This window comes from Chiroxiphia lanceolata, chromosome 23 (assembly GCF_009829145.1).
Source record: "Chiroxiphia lanceolata isolate bChiLan1 chromosome 23, bChiLan1.pri, whole genome shotgun sequence".
NCBI lineage: Eukaryota > Metazoa > Chordata > Aves > Passeriformes > Pipridae > Chiroxiphia > Chiroxiphia lanceolata.
In genome coordinates, this window is record NC_045659.1 from 1,090,023 (window position 1) to 1,108,807 (window position 18,785).

The window sequence follows — 18,785 nt, forward strand, 5'->3', positions numbered from 1 at the left end:
CTTGCAGGTCACTACTGACGCCTGCCCTGGAGCAGCTCTGCCACTTGCAGAGGGACAGCATTGCTTGGGACTGGCCACAGGACCTCCAGGGCTGGCCAGGGGCTGCTCCTGGCCAGTCCTGGGTTCAGGGACATCAGTAATGGTTCCTGCCCATCAGAGCACCAGTCACAGCCCCAGTCAGCACTCTGGTAGACAGGCCTCCCTTGAGGAGAGCTCATGTTTTCTGTGCCCACCCATCCTCCTGGTGCCCAGCCCGCCCAGCCGCTCCCCTGTGCCCACGGGCCTTGTTAACAAGCTAAAGGCTGGTCCTACTGGCTGAGCAGAGATAAGCCTGGGAACAAAGGGAGACAACAGCCACCAGCACGCTCTGCTGTCCCACGCCAGGCTGGGGCACGAGCTGCTTCGCAGCGCGCTGGTGACAACTGAATGAGAACAGTGACAAGGGTGACAACGGCTGTGCCTGCCTCCCGAGCCCCCCTCTTTCTTGTTTGGAGCCCGCTCTGTGATGTTAATTTGATTGCACCCGTCTCAGCTTCCTTTCTACACTGATTAGCTGAGTTTCACCTGAAGCATGAGATTAATTCAAATTGCATGGAAGCAATCAGTTATGCTCGTGCCGTACGGCAGCGAACTCCAAACGGGGCTGTGCCGTGACACACAGGCAGCGGCCCCTCTCCCTGCCCCCCAGCTGGACCCCCGGCATCGAGGTGCCTGCGAGGACCAGGCAGAGGAGCCCCCACCCCAGTGAGCACTGCCCAGTGCTCTGGCACAGCCAGCAGGACCCCCCGAGGACATGACTGTCCCCATCCCACACGCTCTGCTCTCAGTACCCAGGCAGGTGTGCAGCCATGTGCTAAATGGCATTTATCACGCGCTGGCAGCCCCCTCACCTGAGCCCAGCCCACCCCGCTGTCCCCTTGGGCACAGGCTCCCATCCTCCAGCATTCCCCACCTTCCACTCTGCCTGCTTCCAGCTGGGTGCTGCTGAGTTCCTCCCCAGAACAGGGAAGGACAGGCTGCCATGGTGTGGTAGCAACCAGGGACAGCAAAGCCCCAGCCCTACGGGTGACATCCCCATGCCAGAAAATCCGGTGGCTTTCCTTGCCCATTCCCTGACAAAAGCAGCGTCCAGTTCCTCCTGGCACTGCCAAGTCCGCGGGCACTCAGCCAGGATGGCACACACTGTCCAGTGTGTTACCTGACTCGCCCCTGGAGGCCAGGGAAGGGGATGTGTGATGCTGGCTGCCTGCAGCACTCCCCTCTCCCCTGCTGACCGCCTGTGTGCTTTGTTTGGGCTCTGATTAACTCTCATTTAACTCTGTCCGCAGTGGTCTGACTTTCAGGAAAAGCCACCACTGATCTCCCTTTAATTGGACTGACATTTCACTAAACAAACAAAAACCCCAAAATGAAACAAAACAAAGAGCCCATCTAATGCTTAATTGGCTGTGGTGCTTTGTCTACCTATTCATCCGAACCTTTTCAAAGGCGGCAAGGGCTCCGGGAGATGCAAAAGCACACGCATAATAAGGTTATGTGCTATTCAAGTCAGCAAGCAACCTGTCCTGGGATGCAATTACGGCAGATAGCAGGGACACGGCACCAGTTCGGGCTCCCAGACTTCGGCACGTTCACTCGGGATTAATCGCCTCGACTTTGTACCTGCACCTCATTGAAGTGCCTTGTTTGAAGTCGCTCGTTTTGATTCATCAGTCGGCAGGATAAATTAAACAGCTGACAGGGAGGGGAGAAGGAACCCGGGAAGGCAGAGGCTGGGTGGGGAGGGGAAAAGCCCCTGAGAGAAAGGCTGCCAATGCCAGGAAAGAAAGTGCCTGGCTGGGGAGGGGGAGGCAGGAAAGGAGCTGCCTGAGCCAGTCACTTTCTCCTTATCTCATCCCAGAGACCTCAGCCAAGACATGTTGGGTCCAGAGAGGGCTGCACATCCCCTCTACCCAAAACACCCTGTCCAGGGGACACCCAGGGTGGTGGTGGCTCCCACAGCTCCACCTGCAGCCTCCCTCCACTCTGGCACGGGGCCAGCAGCCAGAGGACTTACTGCTTCAGCCCCCCTGGCATGGGCAGGGCAGAGCGCAGCCCTGCTGAGCCCAGCCCCGACCCCAGCCTCTCTCAGAGACATACAGGAACAAGCCAGACGCCCTCCACCACCTCCTTTTGGAGGCTGGAATGCTCACGGCAGCGACAACCACTAACTAACACAGAGCTGGCAATTATCCATTCTGCTGGTAGCAACGGGAGAGCAATCCAATAACACACGCGGTTCAAACACGGTGTCTAACAACACTTCCCAGCCCATCCCTGTCAAAGTAGCCCAGCTACTTCCTTTCCTCCTGTCTGATGTAGATTGATTGCTTGGTTTTATTAAAGACAAAGTGTGTTTAATACCAAAAGGGAAGCGGGTCCCTGGAGGGGAGGAATCAATGCCCTCCCGTGCCCTGCGCATCGATCGCGGGGTTGCGCGGAGCCAAGGCCAGAGCGCGGCTGGTGCAGCAGGAACCCTCGGAAAGGAGGAGGGGGCTACACCAGAGCAGGCTCTGCTGGCCACCACAGGTCCCACAGCCACAGACACCCCCATCGCCCCCGCGGCACGGCCCCAGGTACTTACTCTTGACGGTGAGAAACATGGACTTGCTGATGTCTGTGCCCACGCCATTGCTGGCCTGGCACAGGTAGTAGCCGATGTCCTCCTCCAGCACGTGGCGGATGAGCAGGGAGCTGTTGGGCAGGATCTGGATGCGGCCCGTGAGGGGGATGGGGTGGTACTGCTGGGGGTTGCCGCTCCCTAGGAGGAGACACAAAGACACAGAGCTCAGCTGAGGCAGAGGAGCGCTCGTGAGGCTCAGAGCTGGGGTGGCCACACCGAAGGGACGCTCCCCAGCCCGCCCCGATGTCCCTACACAGTGCCACGTGACCCATCCCTACCTTTAGCGTGTTTCCACATGACTTTTGGAGGGGGGTATCCATCAACAGAGCAGTTCAGCACCCCGGCTTTACCATAAATGCCATCCTGGTTGTTGGGTTGGACCACAAAACGAGGAGGCACTGAGGAATTTGAGAGGAAAAGATGGTCACTGTAGCAAAACCCCCATCAGATCCCTATAGCTCCCTCCTGGCACGGGAGGCTTAACTCTGCTCCTCACCCTCCCACCCTCTTCTGCGCCTACAGAGCAGCCTCCCAGCTTCTCCCTGCTCCCCACTGTGCTTCCCTCCCTCGCTGCCCACCCTCCTGAGCCCCCCGGGGTGGCCCCGTGGTGCTCACCCCGCACGATGAGCTGCCGCTCCCGGCTGACGGTGGCCGCGTCGTTGCTGGCGATGCAGGTGTAGTTGCCGTTGTGCTTGAGGGAGACGCTGGAGATCTGCAGGGAGCTCATGAACTCCTTGCTCTCGATGGTGACTCCGGAGCCGGAGAGGATGACGTGCCCGTCCTTCCTCCAGGTGATGTGGATGGGCATGTCCCCGGAGGAGACCACGCAGGGGATGTAGAGGAGCTGCCCGATGGAGGCTGGTGGGAACTCGAAGGGCTGGATCAGTGGAGGGACTGTTGAGGGGAGAGGCAGAAAATGCTGGAGAGCCCATCCCAGGAAAACCTTCCTCCAGCAGGGATGGGCTGCATCAAGGCTTAGGGGAGATGCTGTCCCGGGAGAAGCAGCCGCCCGGAAACTAAGGCAGGCTTTTGATTCCACCAGGAACATGGCCAGGGGAGAGCAGAAGGTGCGGCTGAACACAGAACAGCAGGAAGATTTCTCCCACCTGGCAGGATCACCCTGCTGAGAGCAGGATGGAGAAACACCAGCCTCCAGAGCAGAGCAGACCCTGCAGTGGGGAAAGCCCTGGCTGCCCCCAGCACGTGCCAACCGAAATTCCACCTCAGCATTTATCTGCTCGAAGAAAAGCCATTATTAGATGGATGCTTTTCTTAAAGGCACCGGATTCAGAACCAGCCATTATCTTTCTGATAACTTAATTAGGCAACCGCAGCATCTCTGGCAATGTGGGAGGGGGAAGAAAGTGGAGAGAGGGAGACAATTAGCTTAACAAGGCTCAGCACCTGGTAGACGAGCTCCTCTTTCCGCAGTCTCCATAATTAAATTAGCAGGCTGCCAATTGTCCCTTTGGCAGAAGGGAGCTGCCCTCTTGTCGAGGCACGGGGGCAGCTCCCTGCACCCCCTGCACACCCCCGGGCTCCCACCTCCCCCACCGTGCCCAGCCTCAGCACCACTGCCTGGTCCCTGAGCAGGGGGCAAGCAGGGCCTGTCACTGTTCCCCAGGCGTGAGCTGCTGCCACCAGGCAGGCAGGTACAGGCAGGTACAGGCAGGGCTTGCCTGTCCCTTCACCGGCTACAGAGACGTGGCTCGAGCTGCCGGAGCCATGGAGCCAGTGCTGCCTGTTTTCCATAATTAATGAATAATTAATTGGGAATGCACTGCAGTCTATTGCAGAGCGGGGATGGGCTTGTGGATCCGCGCCTCTCCGAACGTGCCCTTCTGGCTGCTGCTGAGCACCAGGAAAAGGACAGGCTCCCTCTGACTGAGCTCTCCCTGCTCCAGCTTTCCACAAACAGAACTCACAACTCTCCTTTCCTTCCCAGATCGCTTCCCGCTGTGACTGTCCTTTCTCCAAGGCTTCCAGGCTCTCATGTGGCTGCCACAGGACGTTGCCACAGCCCAGAGCACCGTGCCAGGGTCTCCCTGCCCACAGTGCCAACGCAGAGCCCATCCCAGCAGCTCAGGTCCAGAGGGGACCCCAGCAAACAGCCTCTGCCTTCCCATGAGGTGAAGTATCACCCACGGTGCTGGCACTGCCAGCTGCAGGGCTGGTGTCAGCACCACGCTCCCCAAATCACTGCAGCCACCCGAGCAGAGCCGTGCGAGAGCCCCAGGACAGCACCGAACCCACACGGGATTAATTAAAACCTTCAAAGATGTCTGCAGGAAGAAGGAGCTGTGAGGGCACCTTGGAGGAGAGGCTGGATGCTGGATTGTGCTGCTGGGGAAGTGCAGGGGAAAGGCCCCAGCAGCACCCCCGAGCTAAAAAGCCCTGCGGAGCAGGGAGGTTTGAAGCTGGAACCTGGGGGCCCTGGGGCCCCCCAGAGAAGCAGCAGCAGCTACACCTGGGCAGGAGTTTCCTCAACAAGAGATGGGGGCAATGCCTCACAAGCAGGGCTGGGGGCTGCCTGCACATCCCCATTCTCACAGGGAGTGGTGCTGGAGGGACTTACAAAGCTTTTATTGCTGTGTGCTCAGAAGGACCTGCATAACTCACTGGTGGCACTTCATATGGTCACCAGGCACTTGTAGCCATAAAAGCTTTATGGTGTTCCACAGCATCCCACAGTCCTCACTCTATGTTTACTCACTCCCTGACTGCCTTCTAGGGCTTTGCCAGTCTTTTCCACAGGCCTTTTATCCCACGGCCAGAGGAAATGAGGAATCCAGCCAGCAGGGCTGGGTGTAAATCTCCAGCAGCCGGAGTGAAGATGTCTGGCCCTGGATGAGCAGCGTGCCACCGGCCCTCACCATGCTGCCACCCACCCACCTTCCTCAGCCCATCACCAGCCACCAAGCGAGGCAGGAAATCCAGACTGGGAAGGGTTCACTAGCAGCTGCTTCCCAGAATACACAGATCCTCAGCTGAACTTGAGCATCCTGCACCCTCTGACGGCCCCTCCCAGCGAATCCCGTTATTGGGCTGTGCACACACATCCCGGGATGCTCTCCCCACACCAGCCTTGCCCGTCCCAGATGTCCCAAGACAAGACCAGCATCTCTGGCCTCTTTTCAAGCCCTGAGGTTCCACATAGACAGGGATTTAAATAAGGTGAGGAAAGCAGGGCTGGCCATGCCCTGCAGACCCAAGGGGCAAGAAGATCTCCTCACACTGCCCTTAGACAGGTTATCCACAGCCTGCCCTTCCCTTTGGAAAGCCTTGGAGAAGAGCGTTAGCTAATCAAGTGGCAGCATCTCTAATTAGCTTGATGCACTCCCTCCCTAATCTGATTCCTAATAAGAAAATGGTGGCTGGGAGGGGAGGGAGCGGGATCAGAGTAAATCCAGTCCACGGATACCCCGCTGGGCGAGAGGGAGGACGGCAATTGGCCTGCTCTGTCCCCAGTGCTGCTGTGTTTGTCTAAATGATTTACTGCAAACACCGAGCTGGCGACGGGCAGAGACGACCCGACAACTCTGAGGACGGAGATACGGGAGCACCGCGCGCTCCCAGCGCAATCTCAGCCAGTCACTGGGAGGGAATGCATCCGGCTCAATTCATTAGGACTGATAGCTCCCTCAATGGGGCTGAATAATTGATGGCCTGGAGAAGCTTTTAAGATGTTCTGTGCGCTCGGAAGACCGAGAGTATTATTTTTTTAAAAGCTAGCACACACAGAAAAACATCGGTGAAGGTGATCCACGCAAAGGTTAGATGTTTTAATACGTTATGTTTACACCATAAATCCTTGCTCCATCACTTGTAAGGGGAAATGGATACGGTGTGGCTCGGGGCAGCTGCCGGAGAGCAGGCAGGACCAGGTAGCCGCTCCGGCAGGAGCTGAGCCATTTCCTGAGGGCTCCCATCCCCAGTGACTATGGAGCACAGCCACCACCTAGCCATGGAGTTCCCTGTGTGATGCTCCTCTGCCTCTATCCCACCGCAGGGACATCCCCAACGCAACCTGGACGAGTTCTCCACCCCACCCAGGGAAAGCCTGTCCAGCTGCTTACCTTTGACGGTGACGTGGACGCTCTGGCTGATGGAGAGCTGGGGCTGGATCAGCACGCTGCACAGGTACTCTCCTTCATCCATGCCTTTCTGGACGTCCATCAGCTTCAGAGTCCCATTCTCAAAGACCACTTGGCGGTGGTTATCGGGCAGCAGCAAAGAGTCCTTGTACCACTTGATGGAGTAATAGGGGTACCCGATCACCCTGCAGTTGATGAAAGTGTCCCTACCCGCTACCGCTGTTATGTTCTTCATGGCTCGGATGCTCGGGGGACCTACATATATGGGAGGAAGGAAGAGGCAGGCTAGGTTAATTCCGAAGGGCAGTTTGCTTGCATGCAGATCTGCTGCTATTTCGGAGCGAGCTTCACAGGCAGAGGAGGTAACCAGAGCATTTGGGAGCCAGCCTGGTTCGGGTGAGGAGCCGGCACGGGCTCCTCTCAGCGCGTGTGGGGAAAGCCGCTCATCGGCTGCAACCTCCAGCTACAGCTACTCGCACACACCTGCAAACAGGGATGTGCTCCTGGGTCACAGCCTCACTTCGAACAGCAGATCCCACCCTGGTTTCGCAGGTACAACCCCAGTGCTGGGGAAGCTGAGCTTGCACACACCACCACTGCCCATCAGAGGAGGCTGGATGGTGTGTGAAGTGCGGTGTGTTTCTGCAATGGGCACCGTGGCCACCCAGCAAGCACACTTCCACCTGGCTCCTCTGGCAGCACCCTCAGCCATGGGAGCTGTGGGAGAGATGGGGAGCGCTCTTCCACCATCACAGCCCCTCTCTGTCTCTCCCAGAAGGAAGCTGCATTGTGCCAAACATCCTTGGCAAGAGCTGCTACGGGAACCTGACTTCCACTGGTACATGTACTTCACCTCCCCTAAACCCCACCTTTCTGAGCCCCTCACTGCCAACCTGGGTATCACTGAAAAGCCTGACAGCCACCAGTTTTTGGCTGGCTCTGGTGCTGCCTGAGGACTGCGAGAATGCTGCAGGTGAGCCTGTAAACGAGAGGTTTCATGCATCGATAATTACATTGTTCTCCCAGCCGCTGCATAAAATAGCAAAGTAATCTAAAGATTAACCCTGTCTTGACTCCTCGTCCTGAGGGCGTAGCAGGATAACAGCTTAACAGACACTCAGGATCAGCTGAGGGACAGTGTTTCTCATTCTACCACATATTAAGGGAAGGAGCAGGAAAAAAGGCATTAGCATCTCACTCTGTAACCATGTCTTGGGCCTGTCTGAGGGACATGCTCCATGCCAGGGAAAAAGAAACCTGAATCTTATCTAGTGACAGCCCATCAAGAGCTGAGAGAGGGGAAGAAAGGGAGACAAGGGAACATCCACATTGAAAACGCTGCTCTGGCTTCTCACGGCTGAGGGATGAACTTGCTCCAAATTCAGCAGTAAACAGCAGCAAAATTCCGACTCTCCTGGGATCCCAGCCAAAAAGCCACTAGATCCATTTCAAACCTGAGACACAGACAAACACAGCCCTTCAACCCTCGTTCTCAGCAGACAAATAAATGTTCCCTTATCTTGTCTCGCTCCCACCTGTAAGCCCGGGAGCTTTAATTGGGGATTATTAATGGGCAGGGGTTTACACCATACCCCGTGCCTGAGAGCGCTCCCCGGAACGCACCGAGCAACACGCTCCAGCCGTAATAACACGGTGATTAACGCGGCCATGGCTTTTAGCAGACAAAGAAAATACAGACATGACAAATCAAAGCTCATTTTCCACGATTTCACGTGCTGCCTCATCATCGTTTGTCATGGAGATCCCTGTGCCGGCGGGTGCGGTGGCTGCCAGGGAGTCGGGCTCCTCTTGGGAATGGGAGATGGTTGGGAGAGCACAGGGGGCCTGGGACACTTCTGTGCCCATCACCACCTTCTCTGTGCATGGGGTCCCTTGGGAGGTGTCTGCCCACCCTGTGCAGACCTCAAAGCAGGGGCCTGGGGGGGTGAGAGTGAACCCCAGGGGGGAGAGTGCTGCACTTTGGCCCCTCCAAATTCAAGTTCCAGCTCTTCAGGACTCTGGAATTGCTTTCCACTTTGGTAAACTCCCTGCTTTAAGCGTCGGAGAGGCTCAACCCCATGGGCAGGTGTGCGAGTGAGCGGGGCAGGAGCAAGGGGGGAGGCTCAGGGAATGAGGCTGGGGTAGCCAGGGAGACCCACATGGCTGGGAAGAGGAGGGAGAGGTGACGAGGAACGACCAGCTGGGGAACAGAACAAAACCAAAAGCCCAGTAAAAGTCCTATTCTGATATTTAAAAGTAGACAGGCACCTCTTACGTTTATTCGCGCTTGGTATTCGGCGCTGCCCACCGAGTTCCGCGCGGTGCACCGGTACACGCCGCCGTCCTTGATCTGCGGGCTGGTCACGTTCATGTGGCTCACGGTGGTGCCATCCGACATGGTGTACTGGTTGGAGCGGTGCCCGCTGTCCCGCGGGATGGGCTCGTCGTCCAGCGCCCAGGTGACGGTCGGCGGCGGGGCCCCCTTGGCGGCACACATCAGGGAGAACTGCTCCCCGGGGTTGACCACCTTCTCGCTGAAGGAGGAGACGATGCGGGGGGTCCCATCTGGGGGGCACCCAGCGGGACGGGGGTCAGCGAGCGGCAGCCACAGGCAGCAGCAGTCACCCACTGATGGGATGGTGTTGAGCTCCCACCCGGAGCAGGAGCCCCGGCTCGGTCAGGAGAGGAGCCCAGCCAGTGACACACCAGCATCCCTGTCACAGAGATGCTGAGAGGAGTGAGGGGACGTGCTGGTTGATACAGACACTGGTTTGAGGGGACAGCTCCCTTGGCACAGCCCATCCCTTATCCAAACACTCCGGATCAGGGAGGGTTGTCTGGTGAATGGAGGTGTCTTGGGCCAGGGATCGGGGATGGTAAGTCAACATTTATTTTGGTCCTTCCCTGTCCTGGTCATGCTATGCCCCTGCTGACAGCACACAGAGCCCACCAAGTAGGCTGGGAGCAGCCTGGCCACAGGACCCCTACCCCAGCGGGTCTCACTGCCCCCCAGATGCACACAAAGGATCCAGTATCCCCTCAGAGAGGGGTAGAGGAAAAAGCCCCCAGCCCCAGGGAGCCAGCTCACCCTCCAGCGTGATGATGGAGAAGTCCTGTGCCGTCTGGGACTTGCGGGTGGCGAAGCACTGGTAGGCCCCAGAGTGGCTCTTCTGGGCGGCCGTGATGAGGAGGGTCTCGTTGCTGATGCCCCGGATGGAGATGTAGTCATCCACCGCCACCAGGTCTGTGTTGCGGTACCAGCGGATGACGTACTCGGGGGACCCGCTGAGGGCACAAGAGAGGATGACGGTGCTGCCGATGCCTGTTTTGAGCTTCTTTGGTGTGAGGGTCACACGCAGAGGGTCTGTGAGAGAGGGAGAGCAGTGAGGCGTTGGCAGTGCCGGGCAGCGCTGCGGGGGGCAGCTCATCCCTACTGTGCTCTCCCTGCTTTCCCTGCCCTGGAAGCGCCAGCCCGGCTACGCGTAAAATGTCACCGCACAATAAGGCAGGTGGCCCTGCCACCATCCTCGCTGCTGACAGCCCCTGCTTTTAACATGAGCCCCAGGCACCCAGCAGGGGTACTCTGGGGAGGTGGCAGGATGACTGGAAGAAGCTGTGGTCAGTGTGATGGGGACAGTGCTGAGCTGGGGACATCCTGTGCTCACCAGTGCTGCTCCAGGTAAGGCAGGCACAGTGGCTCTAGTACTGCCAGGATCCCGGTGACAGGAGGAACCCCCGGGAAAACAGCATGTGATAAATTCTTGGCCTGCCCAGATGGTATTTACTGTTTGGCTAGAGCTTATTTTATGTAAATCAACATAAATTTTATGTAAATCAACAAAGCAAAGCACAGAGTCACCCAACACGTTGGACACGTGCAAGACACTGGCATCCAGCACGCGACACACCACGCCAGAATACAAAGCTTGTAATTTACACAGCTGCATAAAACCTTCAAGGCTTCGTATTGACAAAGGGTTTATGTTTCAGAAGGCAGCAGGACCGAGCCCCCCACGCCCCGCTCCTCCCTGCCTGCTCTCACCTATGACCGTGAGGGTCCCCGTGACCTCTGCGGAGCCGAAGGTGTTGGTCACCTCGCAGATGTAGGTCCCGCTGTCCTCCACGCGCAGGTCGCTGATGGTCAGGCCCGTGATGCGCTTGGTCCAGCGGCTGTCGGCGGGGAGCGGCCGCCCGTCCTTGATCCACCGCACGGCCGGGTTGGGGTAGCCCGAGGCAATGCAGGGCAGCTCCACCAGCCGGCCAGCCTTCACCTCCCTGGACTGGAAGCTGTCTAGCATCGTGGGGATGGACTCTGCTGGGTCTGGGATCGGAGAGGAATTGGGCTCACCCAGCGAAGAGGAGCGGGTGAGGTGTCTCCCCTCTGCCATAGTGACACCGGTAGCATCGTGCCCTATCAGCATCATCCCTGAGAGGTTGGCTCTCCCCATCCCCACGAGCTGGCAGGAGTGCAGGATGCCAGCCACATCCTTGCTGAACATAGAGTGCCCTGTCCCACTTGTCCAGCACAGCCTTCGGCAGCCAGGACAACAGGCTTGTGGGAGAGGTGGGAGGGAAAACACATCTTACTAGCTGATGGGAGGAATAAACTCAGCACCGGAGGAATTACTCAAGGTGACACCTAATTGGTGCAAAATACACAAATTCTGTGGCACATTTCAAAATTTACAAGCAAAAGGGCCCATCAGGCAGCTGGGAAAGGAGAAAATTAATCACTAAGTCTCAGGCGTGAAATTAAATTCCAGGGGAAAGAAACCTCTTTCATTACTCCCAAGCAGAAGTAAAACGCCGTGACGTGTAAATAATGACAGTGACCAGGAGGGGACAGGGCCAGATCGAAGAGCATGGACTGGGGATGGCACACCCAGCGATGCCCATGCACTGCTGGGATGCGTGGCAGGACTGGAACGGACGGGACACAGGGCCCTTGGGTCTGTAAGAGGCAAGGACCTGGCCATCCCAGACTCCTTCCCTAGCAGTTGAGGGGTTAATTCAAGGAGCCGGTGCGGGAGCTGCCGCCTGTGCACCCGAGGATGGAAAAAGCACATGGCAGAGCGCGGGCACACCGCACCGAGCGCGGCTGCGAGTCGGGCGAACTCCCTCCCTCCCGAGCGGAGTAATTTGGGCAGTGAGCGGAGCCGGGAGCGCCCCGAGACACCCGGCACTCCGGACTGCACTGCCTCCGCCGCAGTATCGCTTGCATGTTCGTCACATCGCGTCAGGCTGCTCACATCGCGGGCTGTCACCGCGCATCGCCTCGCGCCCCATCGCCCCGCGCCCGCGGTGACGCGGCGCTGCCGCCGCCCAGCACGGCGGGGGTGCGGCCGGGGGGCACGGGCGAGGCAGCGTGAACCCCCCGTGCGGCCCCGACCGGACCTCGCACCCTCCCCACTGGGATGTCCCCTAGCTGCAGGGACCCGAGGTGGCAGTGCCATTGCGCGTCACGGGAGAATGGCACTGCTGTAGGCAGGCAGGGGAGCAGGTTTCAGGTAGGGCTGGACCCCCTCCTGGGCACAGGACCCCCTCCCGGGCACAGGATCCCGCCTCTTGCCCACATTGCCAGCACCACGTGCTCACCTGAGACGGAGAGCCGGGCTCCGTTGCTCTGCCGTGTCTCCCCGCTGTACTTGTGCTTGGTGATACACCTGTAGGTGGACAAGGCATCTTCCTTCTGCACGTCCGATATGTACAAACCTCCATAAGAAGTAATAAAAAACCTATTTTCTGGAGACACAAAGGGAGGGGAAGAGTGAGCGAGCCAGCCCTGACCGCAGGCTGAGAACCCGGGTCAGGCAGAGCCCCTGCACTCCGGGCAGGCACTGGAGCCAAGGCAGGGAAAGAGGGACCTTCCTCCACCTCCCTGCACCTCTGCCACACTGGGGTGCAGCTCTGGCTGAAGTTTCAGGCAGGCTGGTGAAGTTGGGCGAGCCTCGTGTGCAGCAGCAGCCCCTGCGTTTGTGGGCACATCACTCGTCCTGGGCACACACACCTGCCCAGGTGTAAAGGTGGGTTTGGGGTGTCCTTACACACTCCAGGCACTCCTAGGGCTTGGATTAAGCCACGCCGTGGCCGCAGAGGGCGAGGAGAGCGTGTGGCACGATACTCTGGCACATGCTGCTGCGCACACGCTGCTCCGCCGCGGTGCCATGCGCTCCATAGCAACGCCGCAATTAAAAGTGAATCCGTCCCGCTGAGTTAATAATTAGCTTAACTTACTTAGAAGCATGTGAAAACAAATAAGGGCTCGAGCTGATGTTTGAGCCCCGGGAGGAGGGTGGTGGGAGAGCAGGCAGGGCAGCACAACCCCGGCAGCACTGCTGGAGCAGTCCCCTCCGGCCAGCGGATTTTGGAGCCTGGCTCCTGTGGAAAGGATCTTTGGCTGGCTCATGACCACTGCAATTCATCATGAATAATAACAGTAATTAACATGAATAGAAAGACCTGTGTAGTGGCTACGTGGGGTGCAGGGTAAGCTGAGGCTCTGGAGAGAAGCTTCCTGCCCACCTGGAAAGCCTTTTGCCCTGTCCCGCCGTGACAGCAAGGCTTTCACCCCAGGTTCCACGGGGCTTTGGGGTTTATTCCAGCACCAGCTGCAGGTGGGATGAAGTGCTCTGTCTGCTTGGCTGCACCGTGCTGCCAGCCAAACCACCCCCTACCAAACCCCGTGATTGCAGAGATGCAGAAGGTAATTTAGTGGAGCTGAATGCACCGAGTGGAAACCTTTAAACCCAGCTTTTAAATCAGCAATGGCTGCAAATGACTCCCTCAAGTCCTGCACAATGCCTGGTAAGCCAGGATCTAGCCAATGAGGCCAAAGAGCTGGTTTTTCTTCCAGCACCTTTTCAAAGCACCCAGATATTCTCAATTAAGCCAGAAGAGCATAGTGGTCAAACTCATAAGAGCAGAATAAACATGGGTGAGATAGAGGACAAGAGGAAGATGCTCCCAGAGCAGCCTGGTTCCCCCATCCTGGGGCAGGACCCCATGCCCAATCCAACAAGTGCTGCAGGTGACAGACCAGCAGAAAACAGGGATCTTCACCCAGGGAACCAGACTGTGTCCCTGGCACAGAGCTGGCTGTGCTGGCACTACGCATTCTAGCTGTGGCTTAGCCAGATGTGCAGGTTTGACTTTAACTGCTTGATACAAGAGTATGAGGGGCTCCAAACAGCAAAGAAATTACTAATAATGCCAGCCAACTGTGGCTAACAGAGGCACCCTGTGCTGATCCTCCCTGGAAGCAGAGTGGGCAGTCCCATGGGATGCAGGGGGGTCATTCCTACACCTCCAGCAACACCCCTATGTCTCCATTCCTGCTGGGAGAGATCAGGGGGCTCCCCAGCCAAAACCTCAGGCATGATTTTGCCTCCACACTACGGCGTGGCAACACCAGTATGCAACTGGGACCAGAGGCTCAGCGGCACAAGCTTCACGCTCCGCTGGCAGCTGGAGCCGAGGGATCCGTACAGACCCTGTGGAAGGGCAGGGGGAGTGGTCCCACAGCACTGAAATAACATGCAAATCAGACATTAATTTTTCATCTCCCATCAAACCAGTAAGCGAAGAGCATTGGCTGCACTGGAATTTGAGATGGGGGGAGCCGGTTTCCATGGTAACGGGGCTGTATTTTGCAAAGTGCTGGCAGCCCCAACCCACACCCCCACATGCGGCCGTGCATGGGTAACCACAGCCCTGGGCTGCCGTGCTCCAGCCTGGGAACAAAGCCTGGTGCCCAAGATCAAGGCTCCAAGATGGAGTTTGAGCCATAACACCCAGCCCAGAGACAGGAATGGGCTGAAAACCTGCAAGTTGAGTACCCACACCCCCGGCACGGAGCCACGGGAGGCATCTGCCCCTCACAAGCCACGGCTGTGGTGATGCTGTTATGTTACATGTAAGCTCTACCCAACCTGACAGCACAGCTTCCTTCGGGTTTTTTTTCCTGAGAAGGGACAAGTAACTCCATCGAGGAACGTTGCGCTGGTTCAGGGGAGATGCGGGGCAGTAATTGATGTGAGCGGCTCCGACAGACCTCACCGGAGTGACTTATTGCTGAGTGTGCTACTGAGATTAACGCCGAAGGTCGGCAAATAAAATCAGATCTTTCTGCCTGCCAGGAGGTGGAAAAGCTTTACGGGAAGCAGAGGATTAAGTACATCCGTGGCCAGTCTGGAGCGATGTGCCTCTAATAACTCTTCCAGCCAGACTTGAGCTGCTGCCTTTGGAGCTGCCTCACCAAAGCCACCACCAAAGCCCTTGGCTCAAATGCAGCCAAGAGCCCACCAGGAGCTAAATTCCACCTAAATTCCCAGGAGCTCTCCCCTCACCTGGGGAAAGGTACCAGGCTGAGAGGGGAGCTCTCCTGCGTGGTGAACATCAGGAGGGTCTCGCTGAGTACACACACACAGACACACATTTGCTGTTACCAAACTCCTCTCCTGCAACCAGATGCCAGTGGTGGCCGTGAAACCCCATCATCATTCCCAAGGGCCTTCCAATTCCGAGAGAAAGATTACAGTCGATGCAGGTTACCAGTTCCTGCTCTATCCAATATAGATTTATCAAAACAACAGGGTCAGGGCTTCAGGAGGGAGCACGTTTTATAGTTCATAAGACTAATGAGATAACTTTCCCTTGGTGCTGCCGGAGAATCAATAGGTGCCAGCGTTTATGAATTAGCCATACTCAGAGCATGTGCATCCCAAGGCATCCCGGACAAATCCAATAACTGCTTGGTGCTATTTCTGGCCACGTTTAAAGTGACAAACTCCTCCCGGGGGGAAGGCACGGAGGGGGAAGCCCCAAAGAGCAAAGCCTGTAATTTTCCACCGCTGCCATAGCGGCACTTTCCTGCTGCGGCTGCTGTTCCAGGATGCCATTTGCCCGGCATGGAGCTCGCCTGGGGACAAGGAACATCCACAGAAAACATAACCAGGATGGAAACTCCTGCCCATTTTGTGGTACAACACGGCACGGCACCGCTCACCACCTCCTGAGCTCTGGGGTGCAGCACCCAGCTGGGCAGGGGACACGGGGCAGAGGGGTGGGCTGGTGTCGATGGCCACGCACCAGAGCTGCCTTTCATCTCAGCAGGCTGAGCCCAGCTCATGCCACAGCAAATGCTGAGAGCAGAGGGGCCCTGGACCAGGAACCGAGATTAAAGCTCCATCCATCCCTCCCTCACGGAGATGTTAAAGAGGAGCCACGACTCGAGCCCAGTACAAATTCCATATGAAGCGCACGATATCTGACAGATTTATTTACGTGTTTGCCTGCCGTGGGGATCCCAGGGGAGGTGTATGGCTGTCGCCACTCCCAGCCCTTCCAAAGGCAGCACAGCTCTCCTGCAGAGCTGAGCTAGCACTGTTGTGTACCCAGCCAAAGATTCCCACCTGGAAGTCATGGGCACCTGTAACGTGACCAATGCCAGCTGAACAAACAGCTCGGGCTTTGCACAGAGGGGCTCCCTCTCTCCTCCTCCTCCTCCTCCTCCTCCAAGCAGCAGCCCTTGTCCTGAGGAAAGGACCTGCTGGCTGCTGCTGGAGGCTGCAGAGCCAGAGCAGGGGGAACAGCAAAGGAGGGGAGGAAATCGGGAAGTCATGACGGGCTTTCTGCCTCCCCTCCTTAATCTCCTTTATAAGCACGGCTCCATCTCCTCCCGTTACAGGATTAACACCCATCTCTCATTCTCCTCCCGCAACAAGATTTTATTTCTAATTACACTGCAATAAAACTGGGCGCGCTCCCAGGGCGCCTTCCAAATGACTTGTCGACACTCTGCGAGATTGGATCCTACTCGGGCCTGTTTCCGGCACCTCTGCCTGCTGTTCATTAGGCATGCATGAGGGAGAGGGTTTAAGAATGGAATTACATTTAAATGGCTTTTCTGAGAGGGAGAGATGAAACAAGAGAGAGAGAAGCGAAAAGCAGGAAAGGTTTAGAAGGAGGGTGTCATTGTCACCTCCCTGTCACGCTGCTGCCCGGTAGATGCTGTGCCAGGTCCCTGCTGCCACTGCTCCAGGGACCTGACAAGTCAATAAATACAAAAGGGAACACTGAGGGGCTTTCTGAGCATCAAATTTCTGTGAGAGGTTGGCAGCCAGGGGAGTGTGGCACTGAGCATTGTCACCCTGCCCTGTGGGGTGCCCAGGACACCAGAGGCTCTGCCGGGGGCATCACCACGGTTGAGGGGCACCAACTGCTGTGGTGGTGGAGAGGTTTACCAGCACAAACAAGGATTTTCTTATCAGGGCTTAGGAAAACACACACTGAAAGAAATATGGGATGGGCACAGCCAGGAGTAGGTGTTGGCAATCCTGCTCCCTGCACCGGGGTGTGAGCAGCCAGCACGTGGCTTGAGCGGAGCACTGGGAGCACCACGGCCAGGCCCACCCTCCACAGAGCTCCCGCTCTCACCAGCTGCTCAGGTGCCATCCCCACTGCACAAATTAATCACCAGCAGCATAACAAACAGCTTCCAAGGAAGCAGGGGAAGTGAGTCTGCTCATGGACACTCGCACGGCAGGGAGCAGCAGGCAGTGAATAAATGACCGGATCTGCGAGGAATCCGTCGGGTGGGAATCGCCCTGTCACAGCCCCCACACAGTGCCCCTGCTCTCCCTCTCCTAAAGCATTTGTTACCCCTGAAATCTCGCAGTCCACGACGCAATGAGCATCTCTGTCACTTCACTCTCAGTGCCATGGCTTTGCCATCTGCATTTCTCTCTCTCTGGGCAATGAAGGTGTAAGAGAAGTTCTGATTTTGAGCATGGGAAGCTTTTTGGGAGGGAAAATCCAAGGTGTATTTCAGAGCCATCCAGGTAGGTGCTTAAGGAAGCCACAAACACTGATTACATTTCACCTGAGACAATGATCAGTGGTGTTGTTTCAGCAGTGTTTGATACATCTGTGCAGTGGCTCCAGATGTTTTCCATCCCCACTGGACTCACTGGCAGTGGGCAGTTGCTGCTACCTGGATGCTGCTTCCCAGATACAGGCTCACAAGTCAGCAAAATTGGGAAAACAGATGTTAGGAAAGATCTCTCTCTATTAGCTCCCTCAGAAGTGAGGTATCCTGCAGGGCTGGCAGGAGTTATTAAATCAAGAGTCATTATTTACCCAAGGGCCAGTCTCACAAGTCATGTTCCTAGAAGTAAATCCGGAATTACGCTGCCCACGGAGCTGGATTCACACGGGCACGAGGGAGAGCACAGTTTGCCTCTCCGGGTTCTAATCCACCTCTGAGTCACCCGAGCGCTTGGCAGCGAAACCGAGCAGTGTTTGGGGACACTTTCATTTGTTTGCGTTGCGCAAGCGACTTTGGGAATGACACACTTCCACCGAACCAGAGCACGGGGGAGGAGGAATCCCCCGGCTGGGGGCCGGGGCTCACCCCCTGCACCGCCCACCGGCCACGCTGGCACTGCCAAAGGAGGAGGAATTAATCTCCCGAGGTGGTCCGGAGACGCCTAATACCAGCAGAAAATTACAGAACAGGATGAAGAGCATTACAAAATGAATAGGAGGGGACTAGAGATTTCCATGGCTAATCCTGTTAACGAGACAATTTCTTATCAAACTCATTATGTGGCGGAAAGGGGGGGGGGAGGGAGGGGCTGGGGAGGGAGGCCGGGGAGGGGGGAAGGCGATGCCAGGCAAAAGGCATTCCCGGTGCGTGGGGACACGAGGCTGGCAGGAGATCAGGAGAGCACGGCTGCTCCCCGAGCCCAGCCCGCCGCGTCCCCGTACCGCACACAGAGAGGACCGTATTTGTATTTCCAAAGAGAGCTGAATATTACCAGAGTGACCGTGTACCACAAAACAGTGCTGTCTGCTCCGACTCTGCCACCAGTCCTCTCCCAGCGCTGAGCTGCAGCGGGCTGGGACTACGGCAGGCATAAAACCATGTAACCCCCCCTGAGAGAACACTCATTTAAAAAAACGATTTTTGGAGAGTAATTTTTTTTTTTTTGGATTTTTTTTTAACCTCCTATCACGACGAGACTCGTTTT

The 18,785-nt window shown here is 57.0% G+C and overlaps 1 protein-coding gene across 1 annotated transcript in view; it reads right to left on the reverse strand.

Moving 5' to 3' along the window:
* The window catches only part of DSCAML1 (DS cell adhesion molecule like 1), a 104,438-nt gene that overhangs the window by 21,911 nt on the left and 63,742 nt on the right, over positions 1-18,785 (reverse strand). Inside the window, 8 exon segments of the mRNA XM_032709538.1 lie at positions 2,624-2,800; positions 2,941-3,060; positions 3,278-3,556; positions 6,739-7,011; positions 9,025-9,321; positions 9,845-10,120; positions 10,799-11,077; positions 12,352-12,498. Of these exon segments, the coding sequence (XP_032565429.1) occupies positions 2,624-2,800; positions 2,941-3,060; positions 3,278-3,556; positions 6,739-7,011; positions 9,025-9,321; positions 9,845-10,120; positions 10,799-11,077; positions 12,352-12,498 (1,848 nt within the window).